A 17,958-nucleotide genomic window follows, 5' to 3' on the forward strand; every position below is an offset into this window, starting at 1 on the left:
GAGTAGAGAATTATCATAATTTTACAAAAGATGGCCAGAATCCGAAACATAATTTCCTGGATGCCATCCACTTTGCTTAAAGGCAAAAGACATGCAAAGAGGGAATAGAAAGAGTTTGCCTACATCAAATTATGTTCCTACCAAGCAGGTAAAAGCCTGTTCAACCAATGTTGATTTTCACTTTTGGAAAATACTGCCAACATGAAATAACAGCCATGGAAATAAGGACAAAATAATCCCACAGATTAACATGACTTTTTTTCTTCTTGTTATTTTGCCATGCTACTGCAATTTCCTTTGCTAAAGTTTGGAGTGAAGGGGTCATAGATCTCTGAAAGCATCTATTCACATTTATAACATTAGATGCATGCATCTGTGACATTACAATTGATGAAAAAAATTCCCATCACTACATTTTGTACATTAAAAAAGTCAGTTATGACGACTTTTATGTCTCCTGATGGTGCCTTGCTAAGCATTTGGTTATAAGCCATAAAACAGGAATAATTTCAGCCTGTCAGGAGTCTAGCTAATGCCCAGTTTCCCCCTAGAGAGAATTCCTGTCAAATGTAATGAGAGCTCTGAAGACCCTCTCTACAACATAATGAGCACTTAGGCCAGGCTGGTGATCAGCCAGCAAAAAGCATCAATTGGAGCCTAGCTACTCCCTGGGGGATACACATCAACAGTTTTAATAAGAATTATGATTACTCTCCAGCAAATGCCTAAGAACATACTGTTCATGTTTAAATCATGAAATTCTCACATACACACATCCTTTTTTCCAAGATGAATTCATTTTCTTTTTTCAACAACATTGTTAAGATAGAGAAATAGTGTGTCATACATGAAAAGTATATGGTAAAATCATTGCTACTTCTGTTGTATACTATATAAAAAATAGCAAATTTCTACCAAATATAAATATTATTTTGGCAATTTTCTTTTACAGAAATAATATAGACAATGCTTATTGTATCTAAAAACGTTATTTATAAATTCCATATTCAGACTAAATAAAATTTGGTACACGAATGCACAGACTAAAATAACACTCTCAGTTCCAATGCTCTTTCAGTTTTGTTTGTTTAATCTTTAAATAAATCCAGTTCTCAACTCCAGTTTCCAATTTACACATTTGGTTTGCTGTTAAAGAAGAAATTTTTAAAGCAAGTCACAATGTTGGACAAAAGTATGACCAATTAAGCTCATAAAAACTTGTGATCTGGAACAGGCTATTAGTAAGTTTTAAGCAAATGGCAGCCTACACATTTTCAGGGGGAGGGGGGTTGGAAAAAACCTTAGTATTTAGTGCAATGTAATAGTACTATTTTCACAGCAAACAGAGAAAATTATGAAAGGAAAAATGATAATTCTTAATACCTAAATTTCAACAATTTAATTAAGGCTTGAAAGTGGCCATTAATTTATGTGACCAAACGTTTAATATGTAAATGTCAAATGTACTACCTATACATCTAAAAAGTGTCTACTTTTGAGAGAATCTGTAATTCTGGATTACCAAAGGTTCTTGCATCTGATGGATTTTACACATACTCCCCCCAAATCAAAGAGCTCAAAATTACAAAGGCAGAATTCAGCATTCAAGCACACTTGCTTAATGGGAGCCTTTGAATACACTGAAGATGTGAAACCTGAACGAATCAATTTCTTCACTTTGCCTTAGCTGGTCAGCCATGCTCCTTAATTTAATGAAACAAGAGTTTCAGATGAAATAGCACATATACATCAAGAAAGAATTGTATTGTTGCACTTTGAAATGTATCCAACTGTGCAACTTCATCTAATGATAATTTTTTTTAAGAGGCCATCGATTTCTGAAAGACTTATTGTACCAGCATCTTGATGAAAAAATGGATGTCAGCATATCTACAGAATATTTACACCCTGCCATTAATGCTTTCTTTGGCAGACAATAACTACTCAATTGAAGGTCCTTTGGGCTGAGCAATCATTTAGCTTTCTTTCTCTTATGAGGTCCTTAGTGCCTTGTTCCAGTTCAATACTCTTTTTATTCACCATTATAGTAGCCATAAGTGTGAATTTTATGGGAACTTGCAAACTCAGTCATAAGGAATGCTTTCCAAGTCACTAATCTGTTCATGCTTTTTAAATGGCTTGGATTTGCACAACCATCAACATATGCTGCCTAGACATAAAATGCTGGTTAGGCAAATTCAAGGAGGTGCCGACCCCAAATTTCCTTCTAGAAAACTATTTCCTTGAAAATATTTAATTTTAAGCATCTCTCATATATAATGGAACAGGCCAAGATAGTACTTATAAAACTAAATGGAAATTTATAGGGAAATTTCCCCTATAATTCTCCAACCTTTTTAATGTAATTTTGTATTAACACAGAATTCAATAACAATAATTTCTTACCTGTTTGTGCATTTCAATATTTAATCCATATGACATTTCATAATACTGTGAACAAAGCAGAGAAAAGTTTATTTTAAACAGAGGTAACACACAAACAGCGTTTCTATCATGTCCAGAATTTTCATTTTCTCTTGTTCCAAACAAGCAGAAGTAAACCAATATATTACAACTGTGGTAAAGCTGATTTTAATGAACAACATTAAATGTCTTAAAATATATTCAGCAATGGAGCAAGCTGCTAAGGGAGATCCTGAGTCTTTTACTGGAGGAAGTTAAACAGAAGCTGGACTACCAGCTATCAGGGATATCTATGGTAGGTCCTACACTTACCAGGGGTCTAGGTTAGACTATTATCTATGTTTTCTTCCAACCCTGATTTTACATTTTAATAAAGCACATAAACAAGATTGTACTTACCATAACATAGTGCCTTTGCATTTCTGTCTTTTCACTTGCAAGCTTCTCACATTCCAACTTAAGGCTACAAAGATAAAGGTGTTTATTTGTTTTAAATATATGAATTTAAGATATGATTTTTATTTACATTCTGAAAGATACTTGTTCTGGGATCTCAAACTAGAAATACAGAGATGTTTAGCAACCCACTTTAACAAATGACAACATTTTGAACATGCGGAGAAGATAAAAGTGTTCCTACAAAATATAGAAATAATTTAATATAGTGGGAAATTTTTTTAATGAGGTACTAACAGGATTCCAGCATTCCTATGAAAGATTCAGAAAATACATTTTTATAGAAATCCATGTGAATTATTAGCAAATACTTCAGTTTGCATTTTCCCAAAATCGATTTTGCAAATATAACCAAACTAACTAGCTTTTGCCCATCATGTAAACTACTTGATGATAATGCAGCATTGTAATTTATGGTAGTATACATAAACTTTTAATTAGACCCAAACATAATTTATAGCCTTCAATTGAAGTAAAATAACTTAAATCAAGCTGCCAAGCTTCAAATTCATTTACAAATTATTTCCAATGGAAATTTACTTCTAGGATTGGGATTGTAATTCTATTAACTAAAAATAAAAGCCTGAAGGTCATCAAGCCAAATCCTTTAGATAATTAAAGCCTTTCAGTTTTACTGCTATGATTAAAGGGTGTTTGTAGGTGTGTACCATAATTCCTGCGACTCTCACACTATTGTAAAAACTTTACTGTTTGAATACTACTTATTTGAACAGGCTTGATCTTTGCAGTTAAGACTGTGTACACAGTGTGCTTGAGCTATATAACAGCTGAGCTCAGTTTTATATATGTATGTTTGTTTGTTCAAACCAAACCAAGATAATATACTAACCGTCTGGCCCTGGAACATGTTTACTTTAAAGATGTGTTCCTCAGATTTTTATTAGACATGTATTTTACTTACATGTACGTACAAGTTAATGTTTCAGTAAATAACCCTAACTTTATTTCTCTGTTTGCAAACTGTGCTTTTGAAAACTTTGCTGAACTTTTATGCGTGGTATCATGGGAATATTTTTCACTGAACTAAATAAAACATAATTCTAAGTAGACCACACACACAGGATCAAACAATGACCAAAATAAGCATGCAAACACTTTATGTTGTAAAAATGTTTTTAGAAATCCTTTTAACTTAGCATGCTCTATTCTCTCAGGAGCTGTGGTGACACAGTTAAATAGGGTTTTTTTTATTATTATTTTCATTTAACGATGGCAGGAACCCTGGTTGACCAAATGTCAACTCAGTCTCTTAAAACTTTCCAGAGCAAATATTGACAGTTCCTGTAAAGCTCTGAAAGCACATAGAAAGATGGAGGTAGCAAGAGAGCAGCTCATACACCTAAACTGTATTAACCTAACACAAACAAAAACAATAGCCGGATCCACCAGCCTGCTTGCACACTCACCTTCAGTGAGTGAGTGACAGACTTTTCACTGCCTCCTCACGCCACCACCTGGGCATAACTACTAAGTACATTTGGAAGAAGCAAAACACACCCAATATATACGAAGGAGCACATTATGGAACCTTGAAAATCTCAGCCCAGAAGAAACCTTCCTTCTTTCCCCAAACGCAAAAGGGGGGGGGGAGCAATGCCTTTCTAAGCTGACCAGAGCCATTCTCACCTGTGATACTGAGCTTGGAGAAACTGGAATTCCTCTTTGATTCGGTCTAGAGACTCCGGGATTGTGAACTTGAAGGGCTGTCCTGCAGCTTGGTGTGGCGTCTGAAGAGGAAGGAAGGAAAGAAAGAAAGAAAGAAAGGAGGAAGGGGGCACAGGAAGAAAAAAAAAGGAAGGGGGAGTTGTGAGGAAACTGTTGAGGCGGCAGGCAAAGTTGCAGCCACCGCTTACCGAGGAAACAATGCCACCTGGCCCAGGAAGAGCACGTGGCGAGGGCACAGGCAGCGTTCCCCCACCAAACCGCCTTTGTAGGGATGCCCCATCCAGAACTCGCTGCCCTCCTTCGTTTAAAAAGCACCGCCACGCCACTGGCGGCCAAGGCAGCGCTCCCTCCAACGTCCTCTTCCTTTCCAGGAAATGGCAGCAGCGGTGTCTCGCATTCGGGCTTTGAGGGGGAAAGTACCCGCCGCTCTTCCACTTTACAGGCTGGGTCCTGAACCGGGGGGGAAACGGGAACCGAAGCGCGCCTCCCTCCCTCCCCCACCCCCGCGCAGGGCTATGAGTAAACAAAAGAGGAAGCCGCACGCGCCGCTCCCCCCACCACTCCCCGCCCGCAGGTCGCCCCCCCCCCTCAAAAGCCAAGCGAGGCTTTTCAAACCAACCCCGGCCAGGCCAGCTGACGAGGCAGAAGTTTCCCAGGCCTTTCCTCGCCCGCCCACACACAGACACACCGCTTCTCCCCCCCAAAAAAGCTGTTTTCGGCCCTACAAGAGTGCGCAGAGGGCCAACCGCAGCAGCCGGTTATACTTTCGGACTTCCTGCGTTTAGCCAAAAACCCCGCGCGTTACTTTTGGGGGGGGGGTCCGGGGGGGGTTGACGGGAGTGGGGGAGAGAGTGCGTGTGGATGAGGTGAGGACGCTTACGGGAAGGCCACTTACGGGATGCCGGCTCTGAGGAAACATGGCTCTGGCCGCCGCTTTCCTCCTTCGCAGGTCTCGCCTCGCCTCGACCCCCTGAACTTTAGATTCCGCGGAAGCTCCAGAGCAAACGCCAGGTGGGAGGAAAGCGGGGAAGGGCGCTTACTCCGCTTCTTGGCTCAGCTGCAGGCTCATCCTCCCCCCACCCCCACCCCCACGCGGCTTCCCTCCAGCCCCAGCCCAGCCGCTTCCTTTGTTGTTAGCTCGAGAGAGCGAGGAAAGAAAAAGTCACCGGGGATCTGCCCGAGCAAGCGCAAGAGATGGCCAGTCCGGGATGGGTCTTTCCTCGCTGCGCCGTTGTTGTTGTTGTTGCCGCTCCTTGGGCTTCCTGGGGGGGGGGGGTTCTTTTCTTTTTTTTTCTTTCCTTCCAGGAAATAACAACCTTCCTTTCGTCGGCCGCCAAACGCTCTTAGAGAAGACCCAACCAACAAAACAACCAACCACCCGAAAGATCGGTGGCTTTGGAGTCGATCGGAGGAGAAAATCCAAACAAGTCAAGGAGCTCTTTTCCGACGATCGGGGTGTGGGGCTAAAGCCGAGTAGCGCCCCTACGAAAGGCCTCGGAAGAACGATTCAGGCCAGATCGGGCGCGGGACTCGAGGAAGGAAATCGAGGGAGGGTTACGAGACAGGAGCCTGACTGAAGAAGAGAGAGTCCTGAGAGTTACACGGAAAAACCACCCCACCCCACCCCCACTTCAGCCGCTCTTCTCCCTCCTGGTACCCACACTTCCCACCGCAGTCGATCTCCAAATCAAGAGCCGCTTCTCCCTCGGAGTCGTGCCGAGGCTGTCTTCCTAGGCCGGGCAGCGCCTCGACTAGGATCCCCCTCGTTAGAATCCCGAAACGAAACCCCCCATTTGGGGCAGAAGCATCCAGGGCAGACTTCTCGCGGCGGCCTCTGGTTTTCCTTTTCTTTCTCCCTCTTGCTCAACCCCGGGCCAAAGTTCTTTGCAAGATCCCTCGAGGAACCATCCAGGCGGGGGTGGGGAGAAGGCGAGACCTTCTCCTCCCCCTCCCCAAAATTATCGCAAGGATTTTTCTTCCATGGAGACAAAACCGGCACGTAATAAGAAAACTCCGCAGGACACACAGCCCAGTTCGGCGGCGGCGGCGGCGGCAGGATCTCAATAAACGGGACACAATGTATCCGCCCGCGCTGGTTACATTAACACGCGGTTTCACACTCCTCGAGCTAACCAGCCTCTTGGCTCCGCCCCGAGCGAGAGGGAGGAGGGCGTAGGGCCAATCGTCTGCTTAGGAACCAACGTGGGGCAATGACATCAGACCAATGGCAGGTGACTCTAGTAAGCGTCACCTCCCCTTCTGCCTCCCTCCCCCTTTCCTAGGAAGCCTTTCTAGTTGAGCTGCAGGACCCCTCTGAGCGAGCCAATGGGAGGCAGCGGAACGTTCAGGCAGGCAGGGAGAATAGGAAGGTCGGGGAGAAGGAGAGTGGAGAGGCTGGGCTGTCAATCAAAGTAACGTGGGGTAGAATATGCGAGAGAGAGAGAGAGAGAAATAACTGCTAGGCGCTCTCTCTCTTTCTCTCGCTCTCTCTTTCTCTCTCGCTCGCTCGCTCTCTTCCTTTACGTTGCCCCACTCTCTCCAGAAATCTGTGAAAATAACGCGGAGAGATAAATAATGCATCCCCCATTCAGGATAAGCAGTACCTAGAGTTAGATGGATGCTTCCCTGTTTAAGCTAATGGAGGGATCGAGGGGCATTGGTGTCGCCTTGGAGGATGAAGTGTTCACAGCGATCTGTATCAAAAGTTTCCTCGGAACAAGCCTTCTTGTAGTGCTTCCGGAAATGTAGCCTCTTGTCACAACACTTTTTCTCTTTAATTTTGTCAGATCGGGGAGAGTGTAAGCTGAAGAGCCCCAGGTAGCCACAAAGACTTAAGAAGCACGTAGATTTAAATATATTCAGCAAATATCACAGATGTGAAGTGGCCGCCTTGTTTCTTAGGGCCTTGTTGGAGGTGGTCTTATCAGGTGATTTTAAACTGCTATTTCAGCTCAGGCTGATGTCAAGTTCTTTGAAAGTTTCCAAGTGACAGCTATTGTGATAACTCCTCTTAGGAAACTCTAGCGTATTTTGTTAAAGATAGCCTGTAACAAGAGGCTGAGGCTCCATTCCAGTTTGGCAAAGAAATCCCTCCATTATTGAAACTTTGGCAAGACAGGTCCCCAGCAAAGTACTTGAGCTTTTGCAAACATCTTTGGTGGGCTCTATTGTCTTCTTTTAGAGTTTCACCCCATGATTATTATGCTAAGGAATTTCCTTATTCATTCCTGTCCCTTCAGTTGAGGAAGGAGAAAGAAGCAGCATCATAATACTTTTTTTCTGATACCTTATTGATGGTTCCTCAAGTGAACTTGGGACATCCTGAAGTGAGGATTTTGTTTTCTTTTTATTTTACTAAATTTCCTGGTAAAAGGGTTTAAAAGGCCCTCATTGGTTCAAGTTTGGGAGCAGAACAAGGATTCTTACCGTTTCTTCAGAAGAAGTTCAGCCAAGCCAATCCTCCAGTTACGGGGGTCTCCAACCTTGGCAACTTTAAGCCTGGTGGACTTCAACTCCCAGAATTCCCCAGCTAGCAAAACAAAGCTGGCTGGGGAATTCTGGGAATTGAAGTCCACCAGGCTTAAAGTTGCCAAGATTGGAAACCCCTGCTCCAGTGCACCCAAGCCAACAGACAAGGACAAGTTTACTTTCGTACATTTTTCATTTTGTTCCCTGAACCATCCAACCTGTAATTGCTTTCACTTTTTTCTTAAATTTTCACTATGAAACGAACGTCTGCATACTTTCTTTAAAGTCTGCGGCTGACAGGTCCTGAACTCCTTCTTGTATGAGTTGTTTCCATTTCTGGGATTAGATCAATGCTAGGCTTCCTTTTCCCCATATTTCTCAATCAAACTTACAAATCCTGTTCTTTATACTTATTGTATGATTCTAAATCCCCTGATTTAGAAACATTCTCAGTTTATGTTGAGTTCTAATCCTTGTGAATTTATTTTACTTTTTCTGAACAGGTTTTTTTTTCTTCTGTTTTTGGCTTTAAGCTTTTACCAGGGTTCACCAAGTCACAAGATACTTTATATGTGGGCTCAGTATACATATACTACCATAGTGAGCATCCAGGCAGGTAAATGAAAGCATTTACAGACTGATGGAGAACGTCAGGCAGACATAACTCAAAAATCAAGGTAAACCTGAATCATTAAATCTGAGTAGCTCTGGAAAATCAATATCTTGCATTTCCTTTTGTTCTCTGCAAGCTTGCCTTGTATGTTCTGTGATACTCTTGTCTCGTTGTTTGTGCTCTTGGTGGGGAGAGGTTGAAGTGTTGATTATTGAAAATATCCCTGAATGTGATTTTCCTACTTGAGGCTGACAGGGTGGTTGGGAAATAGTTTGTTTGGACAAAGAATGCTCCATGGTTTGCTACTCGCTTGACGGAAATACGTGCAGCCTTCCCTGAACACGATGCCCGCTTTTATCTCACCTCTGACTTTCCTGAGATTCACTTAAACTGCACTAGACAAACTTACCTTAGTTGTGTCGGATTAACAGCTGGACAAAGTATCCCTTGGTCTCACCTTAGTAAGACAGGAAGAGGGAAAGATCTTTTATCCGAGTCCTTTGTCAATTTTGAAATTGGAGCTTAAGTGGCCCTATATTACCAGACACTCCAAAAGTGGGTTAAATTATGTGGGGGACAAAGATTGAAGAGACACAAAAGGGTTTATCTGGAAACAGGGCAGGCCGCCTTAAACAACACACCTTCCCCTTCCTCATTGTTGTGGACTTTGGGAAATTTTGTAAGCTATTCCCTTCTGAGAGCATTGCTCACTTCCTCCCTTTCTGTTATTCTGAAGTTAATTGAACTGCACTGGGTAGCATTAAAAGGTTATTCTGGGGCAGGAATCTGGATCTACGGTTGGTTTAGTATCCCTGGATTTGAGTTGGAGAGTTGTAGTGTGAAATCTCCTCTTTGTCCCGTTCCCATCCACCCCCACCCCCACCTCCCCACACAGATGGCTTCCAAAGTTCTGGCTTCGCTGCTAAACCATATTGGGCAGCTCCGAGCATAAAGAATCTGGAACATTGTGGCCGCATAGAAGCTGTGGTGCCCTCAGTTTGGCAGTAGGCCTTCCGAGCAGCGCTCTTCCCCCTTCCCTGTTTGGAGAGGAATTTATGCTTAGTGTGTTTTTGGAAGAGGCAAACTGAGAAAGCATCTTTAGGGTTTTTTTTTTTCTGCTTTGCTGCTCAGTTTTGCTTGCTTTAAAGCAGACCAGCAGGACATCTTTTGGATTAAGTAGCATTCGGGTGTTGCACAGGAAAAAACAGTACTAATATATTGAAGTTATCTCATTCTTCACAGTGTACTTTCAGCTGTTGATATTGTTCCTTTGTTGGTGTCCTTTGGGGATTCAGTGTTTGTTTGGTCTGTGCATGTGCATTTCATGTGAATATATACTTCATTTATCAAGTAGAGATAACTTTTGTTATTACTTTCATTGTCTCTCTCTCTCTCTCTCTCCCCCGCTTTCCAAATAAATCTGGCAACAGGCAAAAGACTTCTTGCATCATCCCTCATATATTTGTTTTGAATTAAATCTAGCATTTCTACTGGTGATAAGATAGTAAGATAAGCTACTTTGAAACCAATTTTTAACAGGCTAATTGAGGGTGGAGGTGTCTGTTATTGACAACAATTCATTGAACCAGAGAATAGGGCATTGGAGGGATTTGCATAATGTGATCACTACAAATAAAAACTTGAAGTAAATTGCATTTTCATGACGATATTTCTAAAATGATGCAAATTGCAATGGAAATCGGGTCCACTATAGACAAAGTCTGTTGCATCAAGATCCACTAAAACAAAGCATCACTTTGAACTGAAAGTTATAACTTTAACTTTCTTATTTCAAAAGGATGGAAACATTTTTCCAAAATTGTTTAAACTGAATCTGCTTCAAAACCAAAGGATAAACTTCCCAAACTTGAAAAGTTTGTAATAAAACAAGGAAACTGTCCCTAGGATTGCTCCAATGTTATAACCACTGCAAAAGAACACTATGTCCAAACCTCTGAAGAATTTAAGCTTGGTAAGAATAAAAACAAATAAATTGTGTCTCATGGATACTTCCAAGTAGACTCTAGAGATTTATTACATATCAAGGACAAGGAACTGAGAGGTAAGAAGAAATAGTAGGGGTGGAGAAATTAAAGAAAATGACAGAAATATTTAAAAAATAATTTCTGGAATAGTGAAAATCTACTGTTTGTTTGCATATTAGAGGCATGGAAGAAGCAACAGAGTAATGATCTTATTTCAGAAAAGCACAGGTGGGCAGCTTTGTTAAAAGAAATCTAAATAGCCAAATATCAATCTAGGCAAACAGCCGAATTTGCAAAAAAATGAGCTGCTACTCCAAGAATGCTGTTAAGATGACTCAAATGGCAGCTATATTTTTGGCAAGTCAGCATAAATCTATCAAGTTATCAGGAAGCCACCTGCATTCAGGAGTTAAAGAACCAAGTTGGTATCTCTGAGAAATACTAACAATAGGCATAGAAAATGTAATTTATTTATTTATTTATTTATTCATTCATTTATTTATTTATTTAGATTTTTATACCGCCCTTTTCCCGAAGGACTCAGGGCGGTTCACAGCCAAACTAAAACAATAGATAATATACATAATAAAAACAATTATTAAAAATCTTATTAAATATCAGGCCAAATTAAAACTATTTAAAACCATAAAAACCCCAAATAATTTATATCAGAATATTAAAACTGCTAAAAATTTCTATGGCAGTTCTGCGCGAATGAATAAATAGGTCTTCAACTCGCGGCGAAAGGTCCGAAGATCAGGTAGTTGACGGAGTCCTGGGGGAAGTTCATTCCAGAGGGTGGGAGCCCCCACAAAGAAGGCCCTTCCCCTGGGGGCCGCCAGCCGACATTGCTTGGTGGACGGCACCCTGAGGAGTCCCTCTCTGTGAGAGCGCACGGGTCGGTGGGAGGCAATCGGTAACAGTAGGCAGTCCCGTAAGTAACCCGGTCCTAAACTATGGAGCGCTTTGAAGGTAGTAACCAAAACCTTGAAGTGCACCCGAAAGACCACAGATAGCCAGTGCAGACTGCACAGGAGTGATGTTACATGGGAGCCACGACCGGCTTCCTCTATCACCCGTGCAGCTGCATTCTGAACTAACTGGAGCCTCCGGGTGCTCTTCAAGTGGAGCCCCATGTAGAGAGCATTGCAGTAATCCAAGCAAGAGGTAACAAGAGCATGAGTGACCGTGCATAGGGCATCCCGGTCAAGGAAGGGGCGCAACTGGCGAATCAGGCGGACCTGATAAAAAATTGGATCTCTGGCCGGCACTTGTCCACATAGAACCTATAGAGGCCACCCCATTGATTTCCTTTAACTCAGAATGGCAGGAACTCAAGGCCCAGAAGCTCATCCTCATCCTCTGACAATAGTCAATGTTGTAAGAAGAAGACAGTAAGACAGAGCCCTTTTCAATAAAATTCATTGCACCCCTAATAGGTCTGCTGAGTAAGGCCAGAGTCCACCTTCATCCTTCAATGATGGCAGCGATTTATCGCCATTAGCCACTTCTGACTCTGCCCCATTTAGAGTCAGGAATTATCATAATGAACTTATGGACTCTTCCTTCAAAAGAATAGGTGAGAACTGAACCTTATTTAATATGAGGGAGGGGGACTTTCCATAGTGACAGTTTATGGCAATGAGATGTTGGCAATCCTTAACCCTTTTTTGATGGCACTCTGAATGATAAATCTGTGGAACCCAAAGCTTCTTTGCTTTGACATATAATGAGCTTACTTTAAATGAGGCTGAGATTATAAACAATGTAGGCAAGCTAGAGATTCTGAATAGTGACTAGAGCAGGGGTGACAAACTTGATTTCACTGACAGCCACATCAGGGTTGTGTTTGGCCTCAGGGGACTGGGGTGGTCGTGGCCAGGGTGGGCATGGCCAGCTTGATATCACTTGTGTTGGGGGAACCTGTGGTGGGCCAAGGGCTTTGCCAGTGAAAATGGGCTCCCAAGCTCCGTTTTCAGCTGGGATGGCCTCCTGCAAACTTCTGCCAGCAAAAACAGAGCATGCGGCCCTCCCAAGCTCCATTTTTGCTGACAGACGTACTGTGAACCGGTCCTTTGCTGTTTCCAGGGCGATCCCGCAGGCCAGATCTAAGCACCCTGTGGGCCGGATCTAGCCCCCGGGCCTTGAGTTTGACTCCCCTGGACTAGAAACTAGAGAAATAGTTCAGGCAAAGATCTTTCTTGAATTAAATCTTTTCATACATTTTTGCTTAGATGGTGACTGCCAGTTGCAATTTGGGAGAAGCAGGGATGGGAATGGCAACAAGTTTCCTAAAGCGCCGGAAAGAAGATTATATAGATTAGAGTTAGCTGTTAAAAAAAGAATAATAGCCAAATTATACTGGTACTAACCAGGTTTGTTTGGAACTTGTTCTCTTCAGATTGGCCTTAAGGATCCAATGGTTATGCTGTACTGTACCTTGTTAAAACACACAAGAAGCGCAGTATTGATATCAATTCCATGAATCTCAGCAGGCAATTGTCCTTTGGAACATTTGGCAAAATCAGACTATTGTGTTGGAATTCAGTTTCAGCTGTTCCAACCTGCATCTAATTGTTATTTTAAAAAAATCCAAAGCCAAACTAATGAACTACTATACTAAGTGTATATGTGTCCGTGTGTGCGCGATCTTCTCTTTATTTTTTTTATAATAAGAGTTTGCCGTAAGATGTAATTGTTTTATAAATGCCAATTTTACACAACAAAACATGCCTTTCCCTTTCTTTTAAATATCTTTTATCCAGTGTCCATTGGATTTGATCTCTTTCCCCTTAAACAAGGGGTGGGGAATGGCTCTTTTATGACCTGTGGACCTCAATTCCAAGAATCCTGGGAGTTGAAGTCCACAAGTCATAAAGGGACCATCATTTCCCACCTCTGTCTTAACTAAATCATTCTCATCCTTGCTTACACTAAAAGCTATGAAGAATGAAAGAATTAGAAACTGTTATGGTCTCAGAAGATGATGATGCTAATTAATGTATCAATCATATTCTAGCCAAAGTAGAAGTAGCTGATGGGCTTTCTTGGTGGAAGATACCCCTTGGCTGGAGCTCTATCACATATAGATTTTTTTCTCTATTGCACTTCAATCCACAGCTTTGAGCAGCAGTGCTATTTCTAATCTGCTTGCGGATTATAAGAGGTGCAGTCCAAATACACCAACATGACAATAGATTAGAGAAGGTTTCCCTAGGGCTACCTGAGATCATAGATGTCAATGGGACTTACTTCTAAGAGGACATAAATATAAATATGTATACGTGATACTAGAACCACTGGAATTATGAAACTTTTATGATTAACACACTGATAGAAACTGGTAATATAGCTCAATTTAACTGAAACCATGTATTCTGTAAAATGAGCAACAGCTTTGTTACCTTCCTGCTATAGACACCTACTCATGCTCAGAACATTGATCAAACTTAATTTTTGGAAGGCATGTTTTGACATATTCTGAAGGTACACTCTGTTATTTATGTTTTGCTGAACAAGTAATTATCATTAAGCCAGCTGAGTTTTTACTTTTGATACTAGGAAACATTTCCCTCCTAATCTCTGCTGTTGAAATGATGCTGGTAAATACTATTTAAGACAATAAATGCTGGCTTGTTTCCTTATTTAACAATTATTTTGTTCATTTGATGGTTGGTTGATAAAATCTATTCTTTGGTATGCTGATTTACAAATTAAATTGAAGAGATCGTCTTTGTAATTGCTTAAATACATGTACTGGAGACCTTTTAAAAAGTATTCCTTCTGAGAAGATTTGAATAATGTTCTGTGTGGCTTGCAATTTTCCTACACACAAATGTGGAACAGCTTGTTCATATTATTCCACATACATCTGACCATGGTGTCTATTTCAAACTAAGCCCATTCACATGCTACTTCTAGAAGAATTCTATTGCTTTCCAACTGGGGTGGGGAAGGGATAGGAGAACAACTGAAATATTTTCAACAGTTTAGGAGCTACATATAAATTTGCAGGTTCTAAGATGTCCATAGTATGTCACATCTTCCAGCTGGAGGAACAGTCATAAACGGAGCCCCACATCTTTTTATGCATGTAAAAAAGGAGTGAGGTTTTCATGATAAAGCTGTGCCTGCCATCTTACCAATTTATATTCCCATCCCCCAACAAACATTACCATGTAGGTTTTTGACAGCAACTAATATTAAAGCTTAAATTAATATTGTCTTTAATATTATGGAAATAAGGCTATGACACTGAAGATGAGTTTTTCATTAGCAAATAAATGATTAGCATCAAATTAGCTTCATTAAGATCTTGAAGTATGTATGACCAGAAATTGCCATCATTATAACAATATATTCATTACATAATCTATTTATATTACAATATTAATAATGAAAAGTGGGCCCAATAAGAAGTGGATTTCATTAAGCTAGAGAAAAAATATTCATAGGTACATCTTCAAAGGACAGCAATATATATTAACAATATTGAATACTATATGATGTTTATATGTTTTTCAGATGCTGAAATTTATAGCTACATTTCTATAGGCAGCAGCCCATTTATAATTTATTTTAATTAATTAACATATTTTTATCACTTAAAATGCGTGAAGTACCTCATTGTTATTAAACTTTCTTACTAATTAAAAGGACCATGAAAAGTTCATATTCAAATAATGTGGTTTAGATTTTAAAGTATATAAAGTATTTGACCAACAGCAAAACATGTTGCATTGACATACAGACAAAAAAGTTATGCAGTCTCTGGAAATACTTCAGAAAAAATGCTTGAAACCTTGTGAGTGTGAATATACTACCAACTTTTTAAAGCAATCATGCACTTCATATAATTATATTCTTATTGTAGTAAGATGTAATTTTTGATCCTGGTTCTAAAGTTTCTCCAAGAATCTTTAGTCTATTATTTGTTTCCAGAAATAAAAAAATATGCATCCATTAATTCATTATGAATAAAGTCACATTTCTAGGGTCTCACGTGCAATTTCCTTTATTGAAAAAGCACTGTATTCATAAATAATTTTTAAAAACCCTTTATGTAGATTCTTTTATGGTTACATAAAACTGCTTGCATTTTGATGTTGGTCAATTATTTCCAACTTTGGTAACTAAGACCTGTGGACTTCAACTCACAGAATTCCTCAACCAGCCATATTGGATGAAAAATTCTGGGAATTGAAGTCCAGAAGTCTTAAAAGTTGCTAAGGTTGGACATCCCTGATCGAGAGTGACCTTTTAACATAAATTAAAAGTTGCTAGTACTAGTACTATACAAAGTTTACCATCACAAAGCTTGAAATCTCGCCCTTGATGGTTTTGTGGTGCTTGGATGTAATCTAATAACGAACGTAATGTGAGTTTCAAGCTACCGGGTTTAATATTCACAACATCATCATACCTGCAGGCCCAGTGGTACTTTTGATGGTTTTCTTCAGGCCCTTACCTAAAGTCTCTTGTTCATCCATATTATTTATTTCCCTTCCATTTTATCCTTACACTAATCTGTAAAGTAGATTAGACTGGCCAGCATTATCCAACAAGTGATCAGCTCTGTACATCCACATTCAGCAAGTCCCTATGCAAAATATCGACATCATTCTAGGTGTCTGGGTCTCACATCACTTTATGATGTGAGACCCAGAGACTAGAGAACATTTCTAGAGTTTCCAAGTATGCTATAATGTACAGGTATGTCTTGATTTAACAACAGTTATTGGAGAACCAACTGCCACTTTGGTGGTTTAGCAATTGTTCGGTGTTCAGATGGCATTGAAAAATGAAACAATTGGCCCTCCTGTAACTGTTGCAGCATCCCCATGGACCCATGATTAAACTTCGGGTGTTAGGCATATATTTATGACAGTTTTAGCATCCTGGGGTATATTATTGCCATTTGCAGTCTTCCCAACTGGCTCTGCCCCATGCTTAGTGACCCTGTGATTCGCTTAACCATCATGGCAAAAAGGTCTTAAAATTGGACACAATTCACTTAACTGCCTCGTTTAGCAATGAAAGTTCTGGTTTCAATTGTGACCATAAGCCAAAAACTACTGATAGTTCAAAAATTGGAGTTCTAGGAATAATTTAAAAAAACCCTCTCAACTCTGAGGTTCCCACCCACTAATATCTAGTACTAAGGTTGAATGGATAGATAAATCAATTACTAAACCAAACAGCTTCATAAAAGCTGCCCTTGTTCATAGGAATGTGTGACTAACTCTAGGATATTTGTTTAGGCTTTGTTTGTGATATTGGTAGTGGTCGGTGGTGTGCTGCTAAATGTTTAAGAACCGGCTCTGCTAGCTCTGTTGCTACAGCTTGCAAATTTCTAGAAAATTTAACAATCTACACTGGCAAGTCGGTACAAGCCAGTTCTAGCACACCAGAGGTGGTGGTAGTGAGTATTACTTGTTTAACTGCTTGACTTTTTGTTTAAACCATATATAATAGTTCTAGATTCTTTTATGCTCTTGGCTATTCTGAAGAGCAGACCGAGATGAAGGAGGAATAAATAAGGCAACACAGTCCCTAGAAATAACTGTTTTAGAAAGCCAAATGGTAGCATTCCTTAAGAATTTTTCTCCATTCCTATTATGAAGTACTCTGTTAGGTCATCCATTGGGGGAAATGCTTTCTAAATATAGCCCAATGTTTTAAACTGAAAAGAACACACCAAAATCAGTAGCAGAGTTGGTGAGTATTTAAAACATAAATCCAAAGAACGTCTTCTGGTTTCACACAATAGAGTTAAATTAAAGATTTCAGGAAACCAACTGAATTAAACTGGGAACAAAACTGGAATTAAACTGAAGAAAAATGACCAGGTTTTAAGAAGATGACACATTCACTGGCCAGTGTGCTATTTTATATATTTATATATATATATAAAAGACCAATAATTTCTTTGTTGAGGCACAGATCAAAAGAACCTGCATATGTTTTCATTTTGTTCTAAGCCAAACTGGAAAATTGCATCCAGATGTTTAATAGGCATTCCGCTGGGGGTTTCTTTCTTCCTCTCTAACTCCATCCCTTTCTCCTTTTCTGTTTGCATTGATTAGGTATGTTGCTGTTGTTTACTTAAAAGTGTATGTGGATTGTTAGCTAATGCAAAAAATATTTGTGAGGAGTTGCTAATTAGGCATGCGAAAGCCCTCCATGCTTGTGAGCAATTTATACCTTGGACTAAAAGGAGAAGTTGTAACGCCTGAGAAGTTGCTTTCCTTTCTGTTACTGGGGAAATGTTTTCCAGTCTTCCTTTGCCTACAGGGATTAATACTTGATCCTAATAGGTTGAAGTGA

At 40.3% G+C, this 17,958-nt stretch overlaps 1 protein-coding gene across 7 annotated transcripts in view; it reads right to left on the reverse strand.

The window, feature by feature from the left end:
• TLE1 (TLE family member 1, transcriptional corepressor) overlaps positions 1-6,686 on the reverse strand; it is a 74,405-nt gene extending 67,719 nt beyond the window's left edge. For 3 of the 7 annotated variants that reach the window (XM_058166075.1, XM_058166073.1, XM_058166070.1), the window contains exons 1-4: positions 5,462-6,685; positions 4,528-4,628; positions 2,824-2,887; positions 2,407-2,451 (exon numbers count right to left, since the gene is read on the reverse strand). In XM_058166075.1, coding sequence (XP_058022058.1) covers positions 2,407-2,451; positions 2,824-2,887; positions 4,528-4,628; positions 5,462-5,485 — 234 coding nt within the window. In that variant the 5' untranslated portion in view covers positions 5,486-6,685. Of the gene's footprint in view, positions 1-2,406; positions 2,452-2,823; positions 2,888-4,527; positions 4,629-5,446 lie in introns of all 7 variants that reach the window. The other 4 variants (XM_058166071.1, XM_058166069.1, XM_058166074.1 and 1 more) reach the window with 2 other exon arrangements.
• Between the last annotated feature and the right edge of the window lie 11,272 nt (positions 6,687-17,958).

This window comes from Ahaetulla prasina, chromosome 2 (assembly GCF_028640845.1).
Source record: "Ahaetulla prasina isolate Xishuangbanna chromosome 2, ASM2864084v1, whole genome shotgun sequence".
In the NCBI taxonomy this organism is placed as follows: Eukaryota; Metazoa; Chordata; class Lepidosauria; order Squamata; family Colubridae; genus Ahaetulla; species Ahaetulla prasina.